Source organism: Phaenicophaeus curvirostris, chromosome 38 (genome assembly GCF_032191515.1).
Source record: "Phaenicophaeus curvirostris isolate KB17595 chromosome 38, BPBGC_Pcur_1.0, whole genome shotgun sequence".
NCBI classification, from domain to species: Eukaryota; Metazoa; Chordata; class Aves; order Cuculiformes; family Cuculidae; genus Phaenicophaeus; species Phaenicophaeus curvirostris.
The window spans coordinates 1,163,768-1,178,171 of NC_091429.1; the positions used below are offsets into that span (position 1 = coordinate 1,163,768).

At 60.9% G+C, this 14,404-nt stretch overlaps 1 protein-coding gene and 1 long non-coding RNA gene across 7 annotated transcripts; both read left to right on the forward strand.

Annotated features, from left to right (window-relative positions):
- The first annotated feature begins 2,822 nt into the window (after nt 1–2,822).
- TESPA1 (thymocyte expressed, positive selection associated 1) lies at nt 2,823–11,333 on the forward strand. 5 transcript variants are annotated; one of them, XM_069879514.1, is made up of 12 exons: nt 2,823–2,900; nt 4,084–4,280; nt 4,362–4,404; nt 4,908–4,957; nt 5,144–5,197; nt 5,476–5,512; nt 5,622–5,705; nt 5,799–6,007; nt 6,205–7,253; nt 7,523–7,606; nt 7,765–8,131; nt 8,593–8,791. In XM_069879514.1, exons 2-12 carry the CDS (start codon nt 4,115–4,117, stop codon nt 8,703–8,705), a joined length of 2,256 nt encoding a protein of 751 aa, XP_069735615.1. In that variant the 5' UTR covers nt 2,823–2,900; nt 4,084–4,114; the 3' UTR covers nt 8,706–8,791. The 5 variants fall into 5 exon arrangements, 4 of the variants coding, with proteins under 4 accessions (XP_069735615.1, XP_069735616.1, XP_069735617.1 ...); XM_069879515.1 differs by having other exon boundaries at nt 8,035–8,131; XR_011339328.1 differs by lacking the exons at nt 7,523–7,606; nt 7,765–8,131 and adding an exon at nt 11,314–11,333 and having other exon boundaries at nt 8,593–10,853.
- A 299-nt stretch (nt 11,334–11,632) lies between these two features.
- Nucleotides 11,633–13,644, forward strand: LOC138732838 (uncharacterized). 2 transcript variants are annotated; one of them, XR_011339330.1, is made up of 4 exons: nt 11,633–11,834; nt 12,853–13,048; nt 13,216–13,248; nt 13,377–13,644. It is a non-coding gene; the product is annotated as an uncharacterized lncRNA (long non-coding RNA). The 2 variants fall into 2 exon arrangements; XR_011339329.1 differs by having other exon boundaries at nt 11,633–13,048.
- Nucleotides 13,645–14,404: the final 760 nt, after the last annotated feature.

Consider the following 14,404-nt stretch of genomic DNA (forward strand, 5'->3'; position numbering starts at 1 on the left):
ATCTATGGGGTGGGGGGCTATGGAGTGAGATCTATGGGATGAGATCTATGGGGTGGGGGTCTCAGGGTGGGATCTATGGGGTGGGGGGCTATGGGGTAGGGGTCTCAGGGTGGGGATCTATGGGGTGGGGGGCTATGGGGTGGGATCTATGGGGTGGGGTCTATGAGGTGGGGGTCTCGGGGTGGGGGTCTCAGGGTGGGATCTATGGGGTGGGGGGCTATGAGGTGGGATCTATGGGGTGGAGGTCTCAGGGTGTGGGTCTCAGGGTAGGGGGGGTCTATGAGGTGCCCCCACGCCCCATCCCAGCTCTGTGCTGGCTGCACCCCTAACCCCCTAACCTCAATGCCCCCCCCCCCCCAGCAAACCCCCCCCCCGGCCTCGGGGTGGGGTGGGGGGAGCCCCTGGGCCTCTAGGGGGGCTGAGCCCCCCCTCCCCGCAGCCATAACCGCGCTCCCATCACTTATTCATGCAGGGAGGAGGCTGCTGGCAGCAGGAGCTGGTATCTAGGTCAGGCTGGGGGGGGGGAAGCGGGGGGGCTGCCTGACCCCCCCCCCCAGCACGCAGAGAGACAATCTGGGGGTCCCCGTGGGGGGATGCTGGAGGCAGAATCGAGGGGACCGCGGCTGCTTGGGTTTTGGGGTCCCTGCTCCCCTGGTTTGGCCCCCCCCCCCGCTCCTCCCCAAGGCCCCCCCCGCTCTCAGGGTCCAATCCTGCGCGGTGCTGGGTGCTGAGCCCCCCCACTCGAAGGGGCAGAGATGCTTTGATTTGGGAGGGGGGTGTCTTTTCCCCTCCTCAGGGACCCCCCTCCTCCCAGGGTCCAATCCTGCTCGGTGCTGGGTTCCTCCCTGCAAGGCTTCACCACTCCCAGCTCCCATCCAGCACCCTTTGTCCATCAAACCCAACGTCCCCTGATTCTGGGGTGCTGTGCCCCCCCCCCTCAGCCCCCCCCAGTGGGGTTGTGGGTGCTGGATGGCACCAGGGTGCAGGATGAGGCCCTCTGGAGGTGATGGAGATGGGGTTGGAGATGGTGGAGGGGTTGGAGGTGGTGGAGATGGGGTTGGAGGTGGTAGAGATCGGGTTGGAGTTCATGGAGATGGGGTTGGACATGGTGGAGATGGAGTTGGAGATGGTGGAGATGGAGTTGGAGATGGCGGAGGGGTTGGGGATGGAGAAGGGACTGGAGGCGCTGGAGGGAGGGATTGGAGATGGTGGAGGGACTGGAGTTGCAGGAGGGATTTGAGAAGGTGGTGAGTGAGATTGGAGGTGGTGGTGGGGCTGGAGATGATGGTGGGTGGGATTGGTGGCGGGTGGGACTGGAGGTGGAGGAGGAGTTGGAGATGGTGGAGGGACTGGAGCTGCTGTCCTGGTTGGCGAGGAGCCCACGGGCACAACCACCTCCGTTGTCCCTCTCGAAGCTGTTTGAGCCCACGGTGGCTCTGCCTGTCCCTCCAGAAGCCACCCCACCCCAGCCCCGCTTGTCCCCTTGGCCTGAGCTTCTTCAGGTCCCCTTATCAGGCCGTTCTGGGCTGGTGTGGCCAGCAGTCGATAAGCCACACGTGCCACACGCCCGTCCAACACTCCCTTATCGGCGCGGTGGCATCGGCATCTTGGCACGGAACCGGCCCGGGGTGCTTGGCCGGGAGGGACCTGGGTGTGTGGGCCATGACGCAAAGATCACCTGGGCTACGAGTGGCCACTTGAGCAGGATGGGGGTTGGAGACCCTCCAGAAGACGGGTGAGGGCCAAGCTGGTTTCAGAGAGTCATAGAATCACCAGGTTGGAAAAGACCCACCGGATCATCGAGTCCAACCATTCCCATCAATCACTAACCCATGGCCCTCAGCATCTCGGCCACCCGTCCCCTAAACCCCTCCAGGGAAGGGGACTCAACCCCCTCCCTGGGCAGCCTCTGCCACTGCCCAGTGACACTTTCTGTGAAAAAACTTTTCCTGACGTCCAGCCTGACCCTCCCCTGGTGGAGCTCGAGGCCATTCCCTCTCGTCCTGTCCCCTGGCCCTTGGGAGAAGAGCCCAGCTCCCTCCTCTCCACAGCCTCCTCTCAGGGAGTTGCAGAGAGCAATGAGGTCTCCCCTCAGCCTCCTCTTCTCCAGCCTAAACCCCCCCAGCTCTCTCAGCCGCTCCTCTTCTTCTCCAGCCCCCTCCCCAGCTTCGTTGCTCTTCTCTGGACTCGCTCCAGAGCCTCAACATCCTTCTTGTGGGGAGGGCCCAGAACTGACCCCAGGATTCGAGGAGCGGTCTCCCCAGGGCCGGGTCCAGAGGGAGAAGAACCTCCCTGGCCCTGCTGGCCACGCCGGGTCTGATCCAAGCCAAGATGCCCTTGGCCTTCTTGGCCCCCTGGGCCCCTGCTGGCTCCTGTTCCACCAACACCCCCAGGTCCTTCTCCTCCAGGCAGCTTCCAGCCAGCCTTCTCCTAGGCTGGAGCTGCTCAGGGTTGTTGTGCCCCAAGTGCAGGACGCGGCATTTGGCCTCGTTAACCCTCCTGCCGTTGGTCTCAGCCCATGGATCCAGCCTGTTCAGATCCCTTTGGAGCCTCCCGACCCTCCAGCAGATCCAGCTTCCACCCAGCTTAGTATCATCCTCAGACTCGCTAAGGGTACATCCGAGCAGGTGACCCCTCCAGATGATGGGTGATGACCAGGCTGGTTGAATGGTTGCCCGGGCTATTATTAGCCACCCTCGGCGCCGTTGGCAGCTCATTGTTTCCCATCGTGACAGCGGATGTGGGGGCCAACGTTTGAGGTTTCGTTGTTGAGTTTTTGAGTTTCCTCTTCCAAACAGAGGCGTTTCCTCCCCCCGCGCTGACGCCAGACGCCGCCGGTGGCCAGTGGGGCGGCAGGACGGGACGCTTGATGGCCCCGCGTCCAACGTAGGCACCACTCGGTGAGCTGGGCAGAGGGGTTTGGGGGAGTGGTTGCCCCCCAGGAGGGGTTGGAGGAGAAGACGAGGGCTTGGGGCCACAGGGATGGGGGCGGAAGAGCGGGAGGTGGATGGATGTGGGTTTGGAGGGGGATAAATGGGGCCACGGTGGCCATGGGGATGCTGGGAGGGGTGATTCCTGAGCTCTGGGACCTCCAGGACTATTGAGTTCTTCTTGGTCCACCATCCATGGTCCCACAGCTCCTTGCTGGGCTCTGCAAAGCCCTTGTTGGACCCTGTTTTGGTCAACCCAGGGGGGACACGGGGGCTGCTAGTGCCCATCCGCGGTGGGGGCAGCATCTCCAGGGTCTTCAGCTCCAATGGGAGAGCGCTTGGCCTCGTGCTTCGGATGAGGCCTTGGTGAAGAGCTCAGCTACGAGGCCACCGTGCCCTGATCACCCCGAAGATGACCTCCCCATCACAAGCATCACGGGGGTCCAGGGTGACCTGGGTGGGTGCTGCTGGGTCCTGCCCAGGGGTTCACCCCCTCCTGCACCTTGCGCAGCGAGAGGTGGAGCAGGGAAATGGGGACAAGGTGCCCTCCCTCCACTGGGGACTTGCGGGGAGGCTGTGTCGTGGTGCCGTGGGGTGGAGGATGGCCTTGGGCATGAGGGGCCAGCGTCGTGGTGGCTCTGTGAAGCGTTTCCCTTCCCATCGGTGCGGTGGGTGGTGGTAGGACCAGGGTGCTGGTGCTACGGGAGATGGTTGGAACAGGATGTTCCTGCTCTGGTAGAGCTTGTGTGATGATGGAACCGGGATGTTCCCACTCTGGTAGTGCTCAGGTGATGGTGGAACTGGGATGTTCCTGCTCTGGTAGTGGTGGAACAGGGATGTTCCCTCTCTGGTAGCGCTTGTTTGATGGCTGGATCGAGATGTTCCCACTCTGATCGTGCTCAGGTGATGGTGGAACCGGGATGTTCCTCCTCTGCTAGTGCTTGTGTGATGGTTGGATCAAGATGCTCCCGCTCTGGTAGTGCTCAGGAGATGGTGGAACTGGGATGGACTCACTTTAATAGTGCTTGGGTGATGGTGGGACTGGGATATTCCTGCCCTGGCAGAGCTCCGGTGATGGTTGGACCAGCAGGTCCTACGGGTGAAGAGATGGAGGAGACTCCCCTCACGTCTTCATGGCTCTCCTGTCCTACAGGGAGCCCCCTGTCCCACCAAGGGCTGTGGCCATGGAGGCCACCTCGGTGCTCAGCCCCTCGTCGTGGGAGAAGCGGCGCGCATGGGCCAGGCAGAGCCGGTGCTGGAGAACCACCGTGCTGGAGGAGGAGGCAGCTGCCGCCATGCAGGACGTCCCCGAGCTGCAGCCGCCCCACGTGGATGACGTCTTCCTTGAAGGTCAGGAGGACCCTGGGGCGCGCGTGGGACGGGGTCCCCAATGTGCCGGGTCATCTCACGGGTCTTTCTGTCCCTTCCCAGCAAGTCCCTCCAGCAAGATAGAGACGTGGCTGCAGGAGTGCGGGTGAGCCGGGGGCAGCTCCGTTCCCACATGGATTTGGGGTCACGGCAAGGGTGGTGGGATGATGCTCGTGCTTAGTCCATCCTGGAATCATAGAATCACCAGGTTGGAAGAGACCCACCGGATCATCGAGTCCAACCGTTCCTATCAAACACTAAACCATGAGCCCAAGTGGACGCCCGGGGGATGGTCGTGTGTGTGTCTGGTCACACCAGGGCCACCAGCACGGGATGCTGGTCCCATACCTGACATCACACAGGTGCCTCCAGGAAACTCCTAGTGGGGCTGGAAGAGCAAGGTGGTGGCATCTCCAGGGGTTCCCAGGGCTGTGGGACTCTGCTGAGGTGATGCAGCCACCTACAAGCCCAGCTGCCACCTCCTTGCTCTCATCCCATCATCTGTGTCCTTGTCTTCACCACCCGTCCTGCCACCCTCGGGTCTCCCATCCCACTTCCAGCCACCCAGGATGGGAAGGGGGGGCTGTAACCAGGGTTTTGCCCCCGCAGGTCATCGGTAGAGGTCCCGCTGGAGGAGCTGGGCTTGCTGGGCCCCTTGGGTACGTTGGCTTTGCCCCCACGGTTCTCCTGGGATGTTGAGGTGGTCCCTGCTCACCCCCAAAGCCCACCCAGGCCAAGGGCTGCGCGTGAGGTGCTGGGAGATGGACAGGGAGGTCTCCAAGGACCCTTAGACCTGTCCCCAGGACTGCGTGTCCCTGTGCCTTGCAAGTCTTTGCTCTTCACAGGGTGTGGGAGCAACGGGACCAGCTTTGAGGATGACCTGACCCTGGGAGCTGAAGGTACCAACCACCCCAGGGTGTGTTGGGGTGTCCTCGCTCATGGTGTCACCATCACCCCATGGGCAGAGCCACCCGGGTGGAGGCAGGGGAGCTGGGCACAGCCACCACCATGAGTAGCTTTTACCCCAGAAGGGTTTTGGTGGAGTTGGGCTGTCCCCAAGCTCTGTCCTGCTGGGCAGTGGCCACCGGGAAGGACATTTCCCACGGTGGCAACTGTGGGGCCTGTCCCCTAAATGCCCCATCTCACTGCCTGCCACCTCTCTGCTCTGTTTTTCCAGCTCTTCTGCTGCCGGGGAGCGACAAGATCAAGAACAGGTGAGGTTTGGGGTCTCAGGTGAGGTTTGAGTTCTCAGGTGATGGTGGCAGGAGGGCTGGGGACATCCTTCCCCTGCATCCCCCTGGCAGCGTCCTCTCCCTGCCACAGAGCTCTGAGGGACAAGCACCTCCACCTGGGGCACAGCTTGGCCTCCAGTGCCCTCTCCAGCCTCACCACCAAGACCAGCTCCAGGTAGGACCCGGGAGGATCTCTAGGGGGTTTGGATCCCCTCTTTGTGAGTCTGGTCCCCAAAAGTCTGAGCTGGGGATGCTCCTGACCCTGCAGCATATCTGAGGTCCTGGAGTGGTGGCAAGCGGACGCCGAGGAGATCCTCTACAACCTGGGCTTCGTGCAGAGCGAGCTGGGCACCGTGTCCCGCGTCCCCGCGCGCTTCTTCTCGGCTCCTTCCCGTGCCAAGGGCATCGACTTCCAGGTCTTCCTCAAGGCCCAAGTGCGGCGCATGGAGATGGAGGATCCCTGCCTGATGCTGGCCAGTGAGTGTGACACGTGGCTTCCCAGCATCCCTGGGAAGATGCCAACACGTAGAGTAGGATCCACCAACCTGGATGGGCTTTGCTCCTTTGTGCTGGTGGGACAGAAGCTCCTGTGCCTCAGTTTCCCCTGCCCCGTGTCCCCCACCCCACCAAGCATCAAGCCCTTGTGATCACCCCACCTCCTTCTGCTCCCTCAGGTCGCTTCCAGCAGGTCCAGGCTCTGGCTGCCACGGCCGATGCTTTCTTCTGCCTCTACTCCTACGTCTCCCGCACCCCCGTGCAGCGCATCTCCCCAACCCGCCTCACCTGGGCTTGTCCCGACCTCCCCGACCTCCTCCTCGCGCCCACCCAGCCCTGCGCCCTCTCACCCGTGGAGCGTTTGAAGAAGGTCGTGGCCACCATGTGCCTCTACACGTCCCCACGGGACGAGGACGGCACACGGGGGACCTCCCGGGTGGCCACCGCGCCCACCAACCCACCCGACACCCTGGGCGAGGTGGTGCAGGAGGGGCCGGAGCGGGAGCCACGGTTCCGCTTTGACCTGGATGATGTCCACGAGGGGAGGGATGGGGATGCGGGGACGGCGCAGCGGGGAGCAGATGGGGGTCCCCCAATGCTGCCGTCCCCGCGGATGGACCACGATGTCCCCACGTGTCCCCATCACGGTGGTGGGGATGCTCTGGAGGTCTGTGGAGGGGAACAGGAGCCACCACCGAGGCCACCCACAGCAGGGACACCAGCGGGCGCTGCACGGGGACACACAGAAGGGTCTTGTCCCCATGGCAGCCCTGGGGGGGTGGCTCAGGGGGCTGGGGATGCTCCGTGTCTGGTGGCAACAGGTCAGCTTGGCCTGGAGGACAACCAGACAGCTGCCACTGCTCCGCGGACAGATGCCACCTCGTCCCCAACGCTGGGTCCCCACATCAGCTGGGTGTGTGTCACCCCACAGCACCCAGAGGGACTGGGGTCCGAAGGGGACTCTGGCTTCGGTTCTGTCTCCTCGGGGACCATCTCCAGGAGGAAGGAAGAGTCCCGTGGGTGCTGCCTTGGTGACCCCCCGGGCCCTGCTAGGACACGTTCCTCTGGCTCAGACACACCGAGAGCTGGAGGGCATCGGACTTGGCAGAGCAGGGGCTGGCGCCGGGGAGGACCCAGGAGGGACACTGGGCTGCAGCCACCCACGAAAGGTCCCTCAGCCCATCATCCCAGCAGGCAGGAACCAGTGGATTCCTTTGAGATGGAGGAGGTGAGGGGGATACCTGGGTGATGGGAACAGAGGGGGCTGGGAGCGATGGGGACACCCACACGGGATCCCTTCGGCCAGCGGGTGATGCCGGGCAAGCATGTGCAGGACGGGAAGGAGCTGGAGTGGGAAATGTCCCCAGAGCCTCCTCAGGCTTTTAAGGTTTGAATGATTTAGAGCTTCAAATGGAGCCTCCTGCAGGAGGGAGATGGGGTCACGGCACGGCGGGTGGCTCTGTGCACGCACGCCTGCATCCATCTCTTCCCTCCAAGGCAGGAAAAGATCCTCCTGCCTCCCTCACTCCCCTCCTAGGGAGACAAGGATGCTCCTGCCTCTCTCTCTTCCTTCCAAGGCAGGTGAGGATGCTCCTGCCTCCCTCTCTTCCCTCCTAGGGATACAAGGATGCTCCTGCCTCCCTCTCTTCCCTCCTAGAGAGATAAGGATGCTCCTGCCTCCCCCCTCTTCCCTCCTAGAGAGACAAGGATGCTCCTGCCTCCCCCCTCTTCCCTCCTAGGGATACAAGGATGCTCCTCTCTCCCTCTCTTCCTTCCAAGAGAGACAAGGATGCTCCTGCCTCCCTCTCTTCCCTCTAAGGGAGACGAGGATCCTCCTGCCTCCCACTCTTCACTCCAAGGCAGGCGAGGATGCTCCCACCTCCCCCTCTTCCCTCCAAGGCTTGCACATAGACATGAGCATCCTTGCACGCCCACACGGGTGTGCACAGATGAGCCTTCGCACATGCGCTCACACACCCAGTGCAGCTCCTCACCCATCCCACCTGCAGGTGCTGAGTGCCAGCGAGGATGGTGATGATGATGATGATTGCGATGCCTGTGAGGAAGCTGCCTGGTGTCTCCATCCTTCCGCTGGGGTCCGGAGAAGTGAGTTGGATGGTTTTCCCACCCTCCTGGAAGGCAGAGGGGGGTGAGCCTGGTGCCAGCACGTGTTCCCACAGCTGAGAGAGCTGGGGGGGTTCAGCCTGGAGAAGAGGAGGCTGAGGGGAGACCTCATTGCTCTCTGCAACTCCCTGAGAGGAGGTTGTGGAGAGGAGGGAGCTGGGCTCTTCTCCCAAGGGACAGGGGACAGGACGAGAGGGAATGGCCTCAAGCTCCACCAGGGGAGGGTCAGGCTGGACATTAGGAAAAAATATTTCACGGAAAGGGTCTTTGGGCAGTGGCAGAGGCTGCCCAGGGAGGGGGTTGAGTCCCCTTCCCTGCAGGGGTTCAAGGTCCGGGTGGACGAGGTGCTGAGGGACATGGGTTAGTGATTGATGGGAATGGTTGGACTGGTTGATCCAGTGGGTCTTTTCCAACCTGGTGATTCTATAATTCCCCTGCTCCAGCTCTCATGCTGCATGCCAGCAGCGGACAATCCGACAGCAGCGGCTTCTTGGAGGAGCCGGCACCTGGCCAGCCACCCGCTGTCCATCCCCACCACACCGAGCAGACGACCTGAGGCCACCACAGAGGGACCTGGGCTTGCAGGAACCACGGTTTGGCACCAGAAGAACTGCACCCTTCATCACGGAGCCCACCAGGGCTGAGCACTCTGGGTGCACATGGGGGTGTTTGGCACAGAAAACCTTTGGATTCAGGATTTTCTGCCCCTCTTCGCCCAGCCTTGCGAGCGCTGGGGCCACGGCTGCACCGGGGGCATCTCCTCATGCCTGGCTCTTGGGGATATCACCCACGCTTCGGTCCTCTCAGCTGCAGCACCTGGAACACTAGGAGGGGGGATTCACTGTGCACAGCCAGTGTCACACTGGGAATAAAACTCCTGAAGTGATGCTGGTGGCTCTGGAGCTCCTGGAGGGGTGGGATCCAGCCCTGCCCACCCCCTCTGGGGAGGAAACCCTCAGTGCCAACTCTCCTGGTCCCCAAAAGAGACCTGAGCAGGGGTTGTGCAGCTCCACGTCTTCCCTGGGGACAGAGGAGCTGCCACCAACGCTGGGGGGTCCCTGTCCCCCAGACCTCATGGTGGGGCTGGAGCAGCGGGCGCTGCTCAGGAGTGTTTTGGCTTCTCCATCTTCACTGCTGAGCCTCCCTCTGGTTCCTTATCGGGGTTCTTCGTGGGTCCAAGCCTGTTCTTCGTCTTCCTGCCACCTTATCTTTCTGGCTCGCTCTTCTTCCCCTCCGAGAGATCTGGGCAGTCGAAGGAAACCACACTGAGACGATGCTGGGGCTACACCAGCTGCTCCTTAACCCCTCCTGTGCTGCTACCACACTAGATCAACTCAGGGGACGGGGACAGGTCACAAGTCACCCCAAACCAGATCCTCAGACCCTCAGGAAGGAGCAACCACGGTTGTCCTCTTCTCCAGGCTTGTGTGGTCCCCTGGAACGATTCCCCATCCTGACCACCACGGCCCTTTGCTCTCAGGCGCCTTGTGCTGCGGAGAAGGTTGGGACCAGCCCCAGGGCATCAGGGCAGGAGCTACTGGAAAAGGAAACTGGTGGTGGATAAACAAACCCCAGGGCTTCCCTGTGGAAAGCAATCAAAGATGGGATTATCCTGGATTAGCCCCATGGCCTCTCCGGTGCCAAATCTGGCTTCCACAGCCCATCCTTCCTTCCTTGGTTTGGTTTGAAGCGGCCAGGGCTGCTCCTTGCAGGTTTGGGTGGCGCAAGCCTGGGCTTCATCCTTCTCCATCTCCGCAGCGGAGTCACTGTGGGCTCCCCCAAGCCTGGATGCTCCTGCAAGTTGTGGCCCACAGGCAGCTTCTCAGTGCCCAGCTCTGGCTCATCTGAGAAATAAACTCTCGACAGCTCCTGGATTTTCTGGACAGGTCCTGGATGGGGTGTCTGAAGCCTTGGTGGAGCATGGCTGGAGCTGAGGGCTGGGTTCCCCATCCCTGAGGACACCTGAGGACAAGCCCATCCCCATGGTTCCTGCAGAAACGAGACTGAAACCCAGCTGGAAACCAGTTTCATGGACAGAGGAACCACTGGGAACAAGTAGCTGATGATGGGGATGGGGACACAGCGTGACATCTTCATCCAGCTTCAGTGCTGAACCCATGGAAACGGGAGCTGCGGCTTCATCAAATCAGATGCAAATGTTGAAGCCTTTAGTGCTTCTGAGACCAGAGCGGGAGGTTTTGGGGCAGTGGTGAATTAACCTGGTGGGACGGAAGACCTAGTGACGGGGACAGCATCCAAATGAAGTTACACTTGTGCTCCCAGACCTCTCGGTGCCAATTATTTGGGTATTTCCTCCCTGAGCCAGGATCCCAGCTGCAACCTGTTCCCTCCCCGGGGGCTTTTGGCTCCTCATCATCCATCCAGGTGCCTAAAATCCCTCCCTGGGGCAGAGCTTGGTGCTCCGAGGCTATCCTCTCCTTCCTCTTCCCACCAGGAATGAATGGGGTGCCATGAGAAGCTGAGTTCACAGCACAAATCCTCCCTCGGGCACTGGGCAGGAGAGAGGCATGGAAAATACCAAGTTTTTTTTCCCCATCTCTGAAGCCAAGAGGCAGCGAAGGCTCTGCCGGGGACCAGAGGGGGGGATTTGTAGGTGCAAACAGAAAAGAGTCCTCTCCTCTGAGCTCTGGGCCCCCTCAAAGAGGCCACACAATTCCCGAGACTCCACCAGAGCAGACACAAGGTGATTTTGAAGGTTTTAAAATGAAATTAGAAGACTTGAGACTGTGCAGAGCATTTAAAGTTGGTGATGAGCAAACCCCAGCCCAACGCAGCAAGAGTGCATTTCATAGAGTCATAGAAAGGTTTGTGGGTTGGAAGGGACCTTAAAGATCATCCAATTCCACCTCCCTGCCCTGGGCAGGGACACCTCCTGCTAGATCAGGGGCTCCCAGCCCCATCCAACCTGACCTTGAACCCCTCCAGGGATGGGGCAGCCACCCCTGCTCTGGGCAGCCTGGTCAATCTCTCCTCTTTCAGCTCAAAACTGTTCCCCCCATCCTCTCGCTGCCCTCCCTGGTCAAAAGCCCCTCTCCAGCCTTCCTGGAGCCCCTTTCAGTCCTTGAAGCTGCTCTAAGGTCTCCCTGGAGCCTTCTCTTCTCCAGGCTGAACATCCCCATCTCTCTCATCCTGTCCTCATACAGGAGGTTCTCCAGCCCTCAGATCATCTCCGTGGCCTCCTCTGGCCTCGTTCCAACAGCTCCATGTCCTCCCTGTGCTGAGGGCTCCAGAAAGGGGCACAGGGCTCCAGGTGACGTGTCACCTGCTGCAGGTGCGGACCGTGATCTCCATCTGGGTCTGGGTTTGCCACACACCCCACCCACCCACTCCACATCCCCACTCGGGATGCAGCTGCTGGAGCATCTCCTGGACACGTTCCCTCCTAACAGCCCTGGGAGCTGCTCCAAAAACTTTTCCTAAAGCTTCACCTTAACCTTTTTTTCCTGCTTTTTCAGCTTGTAGGTCTGAAACCAGCGAGGCGAATCCCTCCGTGCGGTGCCGTCAGCGCTGTCAGTGCCGGCATCGTGGTGGGTCACGCTCGGCTGCTCCATCCACGTCGTGATGCTGACGCAGGCTGTCAAGAAGGGCTGTGCCGGCATCACTCTCCCCTCACGCCCAGCGTGTCTGGAGAGCCCTGCCAGGGCTCGCTCCCTCCCTGGCTCATGTACGCTCCGGACGGGGTTTGTTTGTTAAGCAGCGCTGGGGTGATTGTTCATCCAGTTCATGGCAGAGTCGGCTCTCCCCACAGAGCCTCGGCTTGTCCTCGTCTCCTAGAGGTCACGGTCCCTCCTCCCATGCCCTTGGTCCCAGAGCGTCCTCGGCTCAGTGAATCCCTGTAATCAGGGAAGATATTCTGAGCTCAATCTGCTTCCTCAAACTGGAGAAAGATGCTCTGCCCCACTCATCTCCAAACCAAGGAGGAGCTGGGGGCTGGCTGGACCACGAGGATGCTCCCACAGCATCCCTGTCCCACTGCCCAGCTCTGCCCCAGCTCCTGAGTGGATCCACCCTCCCCTTGTGTCCTCTGGGTGTCTCAGAGGCTGCGCATCAGTGTGATCCCCACCATCACCTTCTGAGCGGATCCATCCTCCCCTCCTGTTCCAGCCCATGGCAGGGAACTGGATGATCTTTAAGGTTTCTTCCAACACAAACCATTCTATGGTTCCACGATTCCCTCAGTATTTCAGAGGCTGCACATGTCAGCATCATCCTCACCATCATCTCCTGAGTGGATTCATCCTCCCCTTGTGTTCCAGCCATGGAAAGGGAGGTTGGAACTGGATGATCTTTAAGGTTTATTCCAACACAAACCATTCTATGGTTCCATGGTTCTATGATTCCCTCATCTACTTGACTTTCAAACCCCTCCAGGGACGGGGACTCCACCACCTCCCTGTGCAGACTCTGCCCATGCCCAAGAACCCTTTCAGTGAGGAAATGTGTCCCAATATCCAAGGGTTGTGGGGTGAACTGGAGAGAACTGGGATGGTTGGGAGGGGGAGCTGTGGGGCTGTGAGGACTCAGGAATTTCTTTGTGCACAGAGGGCTGGGAGGCCTGGGACTGGGACCAGGACTGGTTTAGGTGCTCTCAGGACCAGCTGAGCTGCCCAGAGGGGCTGCAGGGCTAATCCAGGCTAATCCTACCCCTGGCTGGGGGCCCAGACACCAGCATCTTCCCACAGCTGGAACATCCCTTGCCTTCCCGAGCCCTCCCAGCCCAGACGATTGGTGGCCGCTGCCTTCATAAGGAGCAAACCCTGGTCTCAGCTCATCCCTGGGTGACTCTCAGCTGTGATTGTTCTCCAAAATCCTCCACGATGATGAAGCTCTGGGTCATCCTGCTGCTGGCCGGGCTTGCTTGCAGCCTGGCTGCTGGAGGTGAGTCGGGTAGGGGCGTGGGGTGGCTACGAGTGGCCCTGGTGGAGGTCAGATCTTCCAGTTGCCTGTGCTGAGGGATTGGATGTGGATTTGGGGGTGCCCTGTGTGCAGCAAGGGGTTCCAAATCCCTGCCAAGGTGGGTGATGCCGTGTCTCTTCCTCCTGCAGCTCCTCATGACGGGTCGACTTCTGTGACCTCCGGTGAGTCTGTGGCCCGACGTGCGAGTCCTGCTCGCCCAGGGGGTTTGATGGCTGGGATGGAACATCCCAGAGACCCATAGCCCTCCAAGGAACAGCAAATCTTAGGGTTCTTTTCTCTTCTTCTGGAGGTGGGGCTGTTCCTAGTGGATTAGGATGCTCCTGCCTCCCTCTCTTCCCTCCAAGGAAGATGAGGATGCTCCTGCCTCCCCCTCTTCTCTCCAAGGATGACGAGGATGCTCCTACCTCCCCCTCCTCTCTCCAAGGATGATGAGGATGCTCCTGTCTCCTTCTCTTCCCTCCAAGGCAGGCAGGGAAGCCCATGGGTCAGACACACGGTATCCATGGGGTCTGAGCATCCCCAGCTCCCTGAAAACAGCAGGAGGCACCTCCCTTGGGACCAGAGAAGGAGCTGGTGGCCTTGGTCAGGGTCTCAAGACCTGCTGGGCATCAGGGCCACTGGTTTGGGTGGGTGGGTGGGAACCAAAGGGATGAGGAACATCCTGTTAGCGACTCGGGTAGCCCCATCTCTCTCCACAGATGTCGAGATGGTCGAGAGGACTACCAGAGGACTCCTGGCCTTCCTCATCAACCAGCTGAACGAGCTGGTGAAGGGGCTGAGCGACCAAGTTGTTGGGTGAGCAGGGAAAGGGGAGCGATGGGGGACAGGAGGGCTCTGCCGCAGTCAGAGGGAGCAGCAACACCCCGAGAGGCGTCCCCAGCTCTTACCCACCCACCACGCTGGGTGCCAGGGGGGGCTGCAGTGGGGTGGGTGCTGGGGGCTAGCTGGGTGCTCCCGTGGGGCTGGGATGGTGGGACTGGACCAGGTCTCACCTCTTTGGTGTTTTCTCTCCTCCAGGTGACAAGCACAGTAAGTTCCTTCCTTCTAAGTGGAGCCTGGGGACACAGGGCGCAGCTCCAGGATGGAGGGGTGGGAGGATGCTCTCCTGGGAGCACTGGGAGCCCCCACCACATCCCACGGCTTCTCAGGATGATGCTCAGCTCCTTTTCTGCTCCCGCCCTGAGCACCCAGACCTCTCTGCCACCCCACCAGACCTCCCTGCTCTCCCCCAAACTCTCTCCTGGTCCCACACCAGGGATCTCCACATCCCTGTGTGCCACACAGCTTGTCTGGAGCCAGCGGTGGGCTGGGAGGGGG

Excerpts from the sequence above, each read along its gene's own strand:
- TESPA1 (XM_069879514.1), top strand. The coding sequence starts at position 4,115 with ATGGAGGCCACCTCGGTGCTCAGCCCCTCGTCGTGGGAGAAGCGGCGC. Across the intron at positions 4,405-4,907 it reads ACGTGGCTGCAGGAGTGCGG|GTCATCGGTAGAGGTCCCGC; the intron begins GTGAGCCGGGGG and ends TTGCCCCCGCAG. Across the intron at positions 5,198-5,475 it reads CCTGACCCTGGGAGCTGAAG|CTCTTCTGCTGCCGGGGAGC; the intron begins GTACCAACCACC and ends CTGTTTTTCCAG.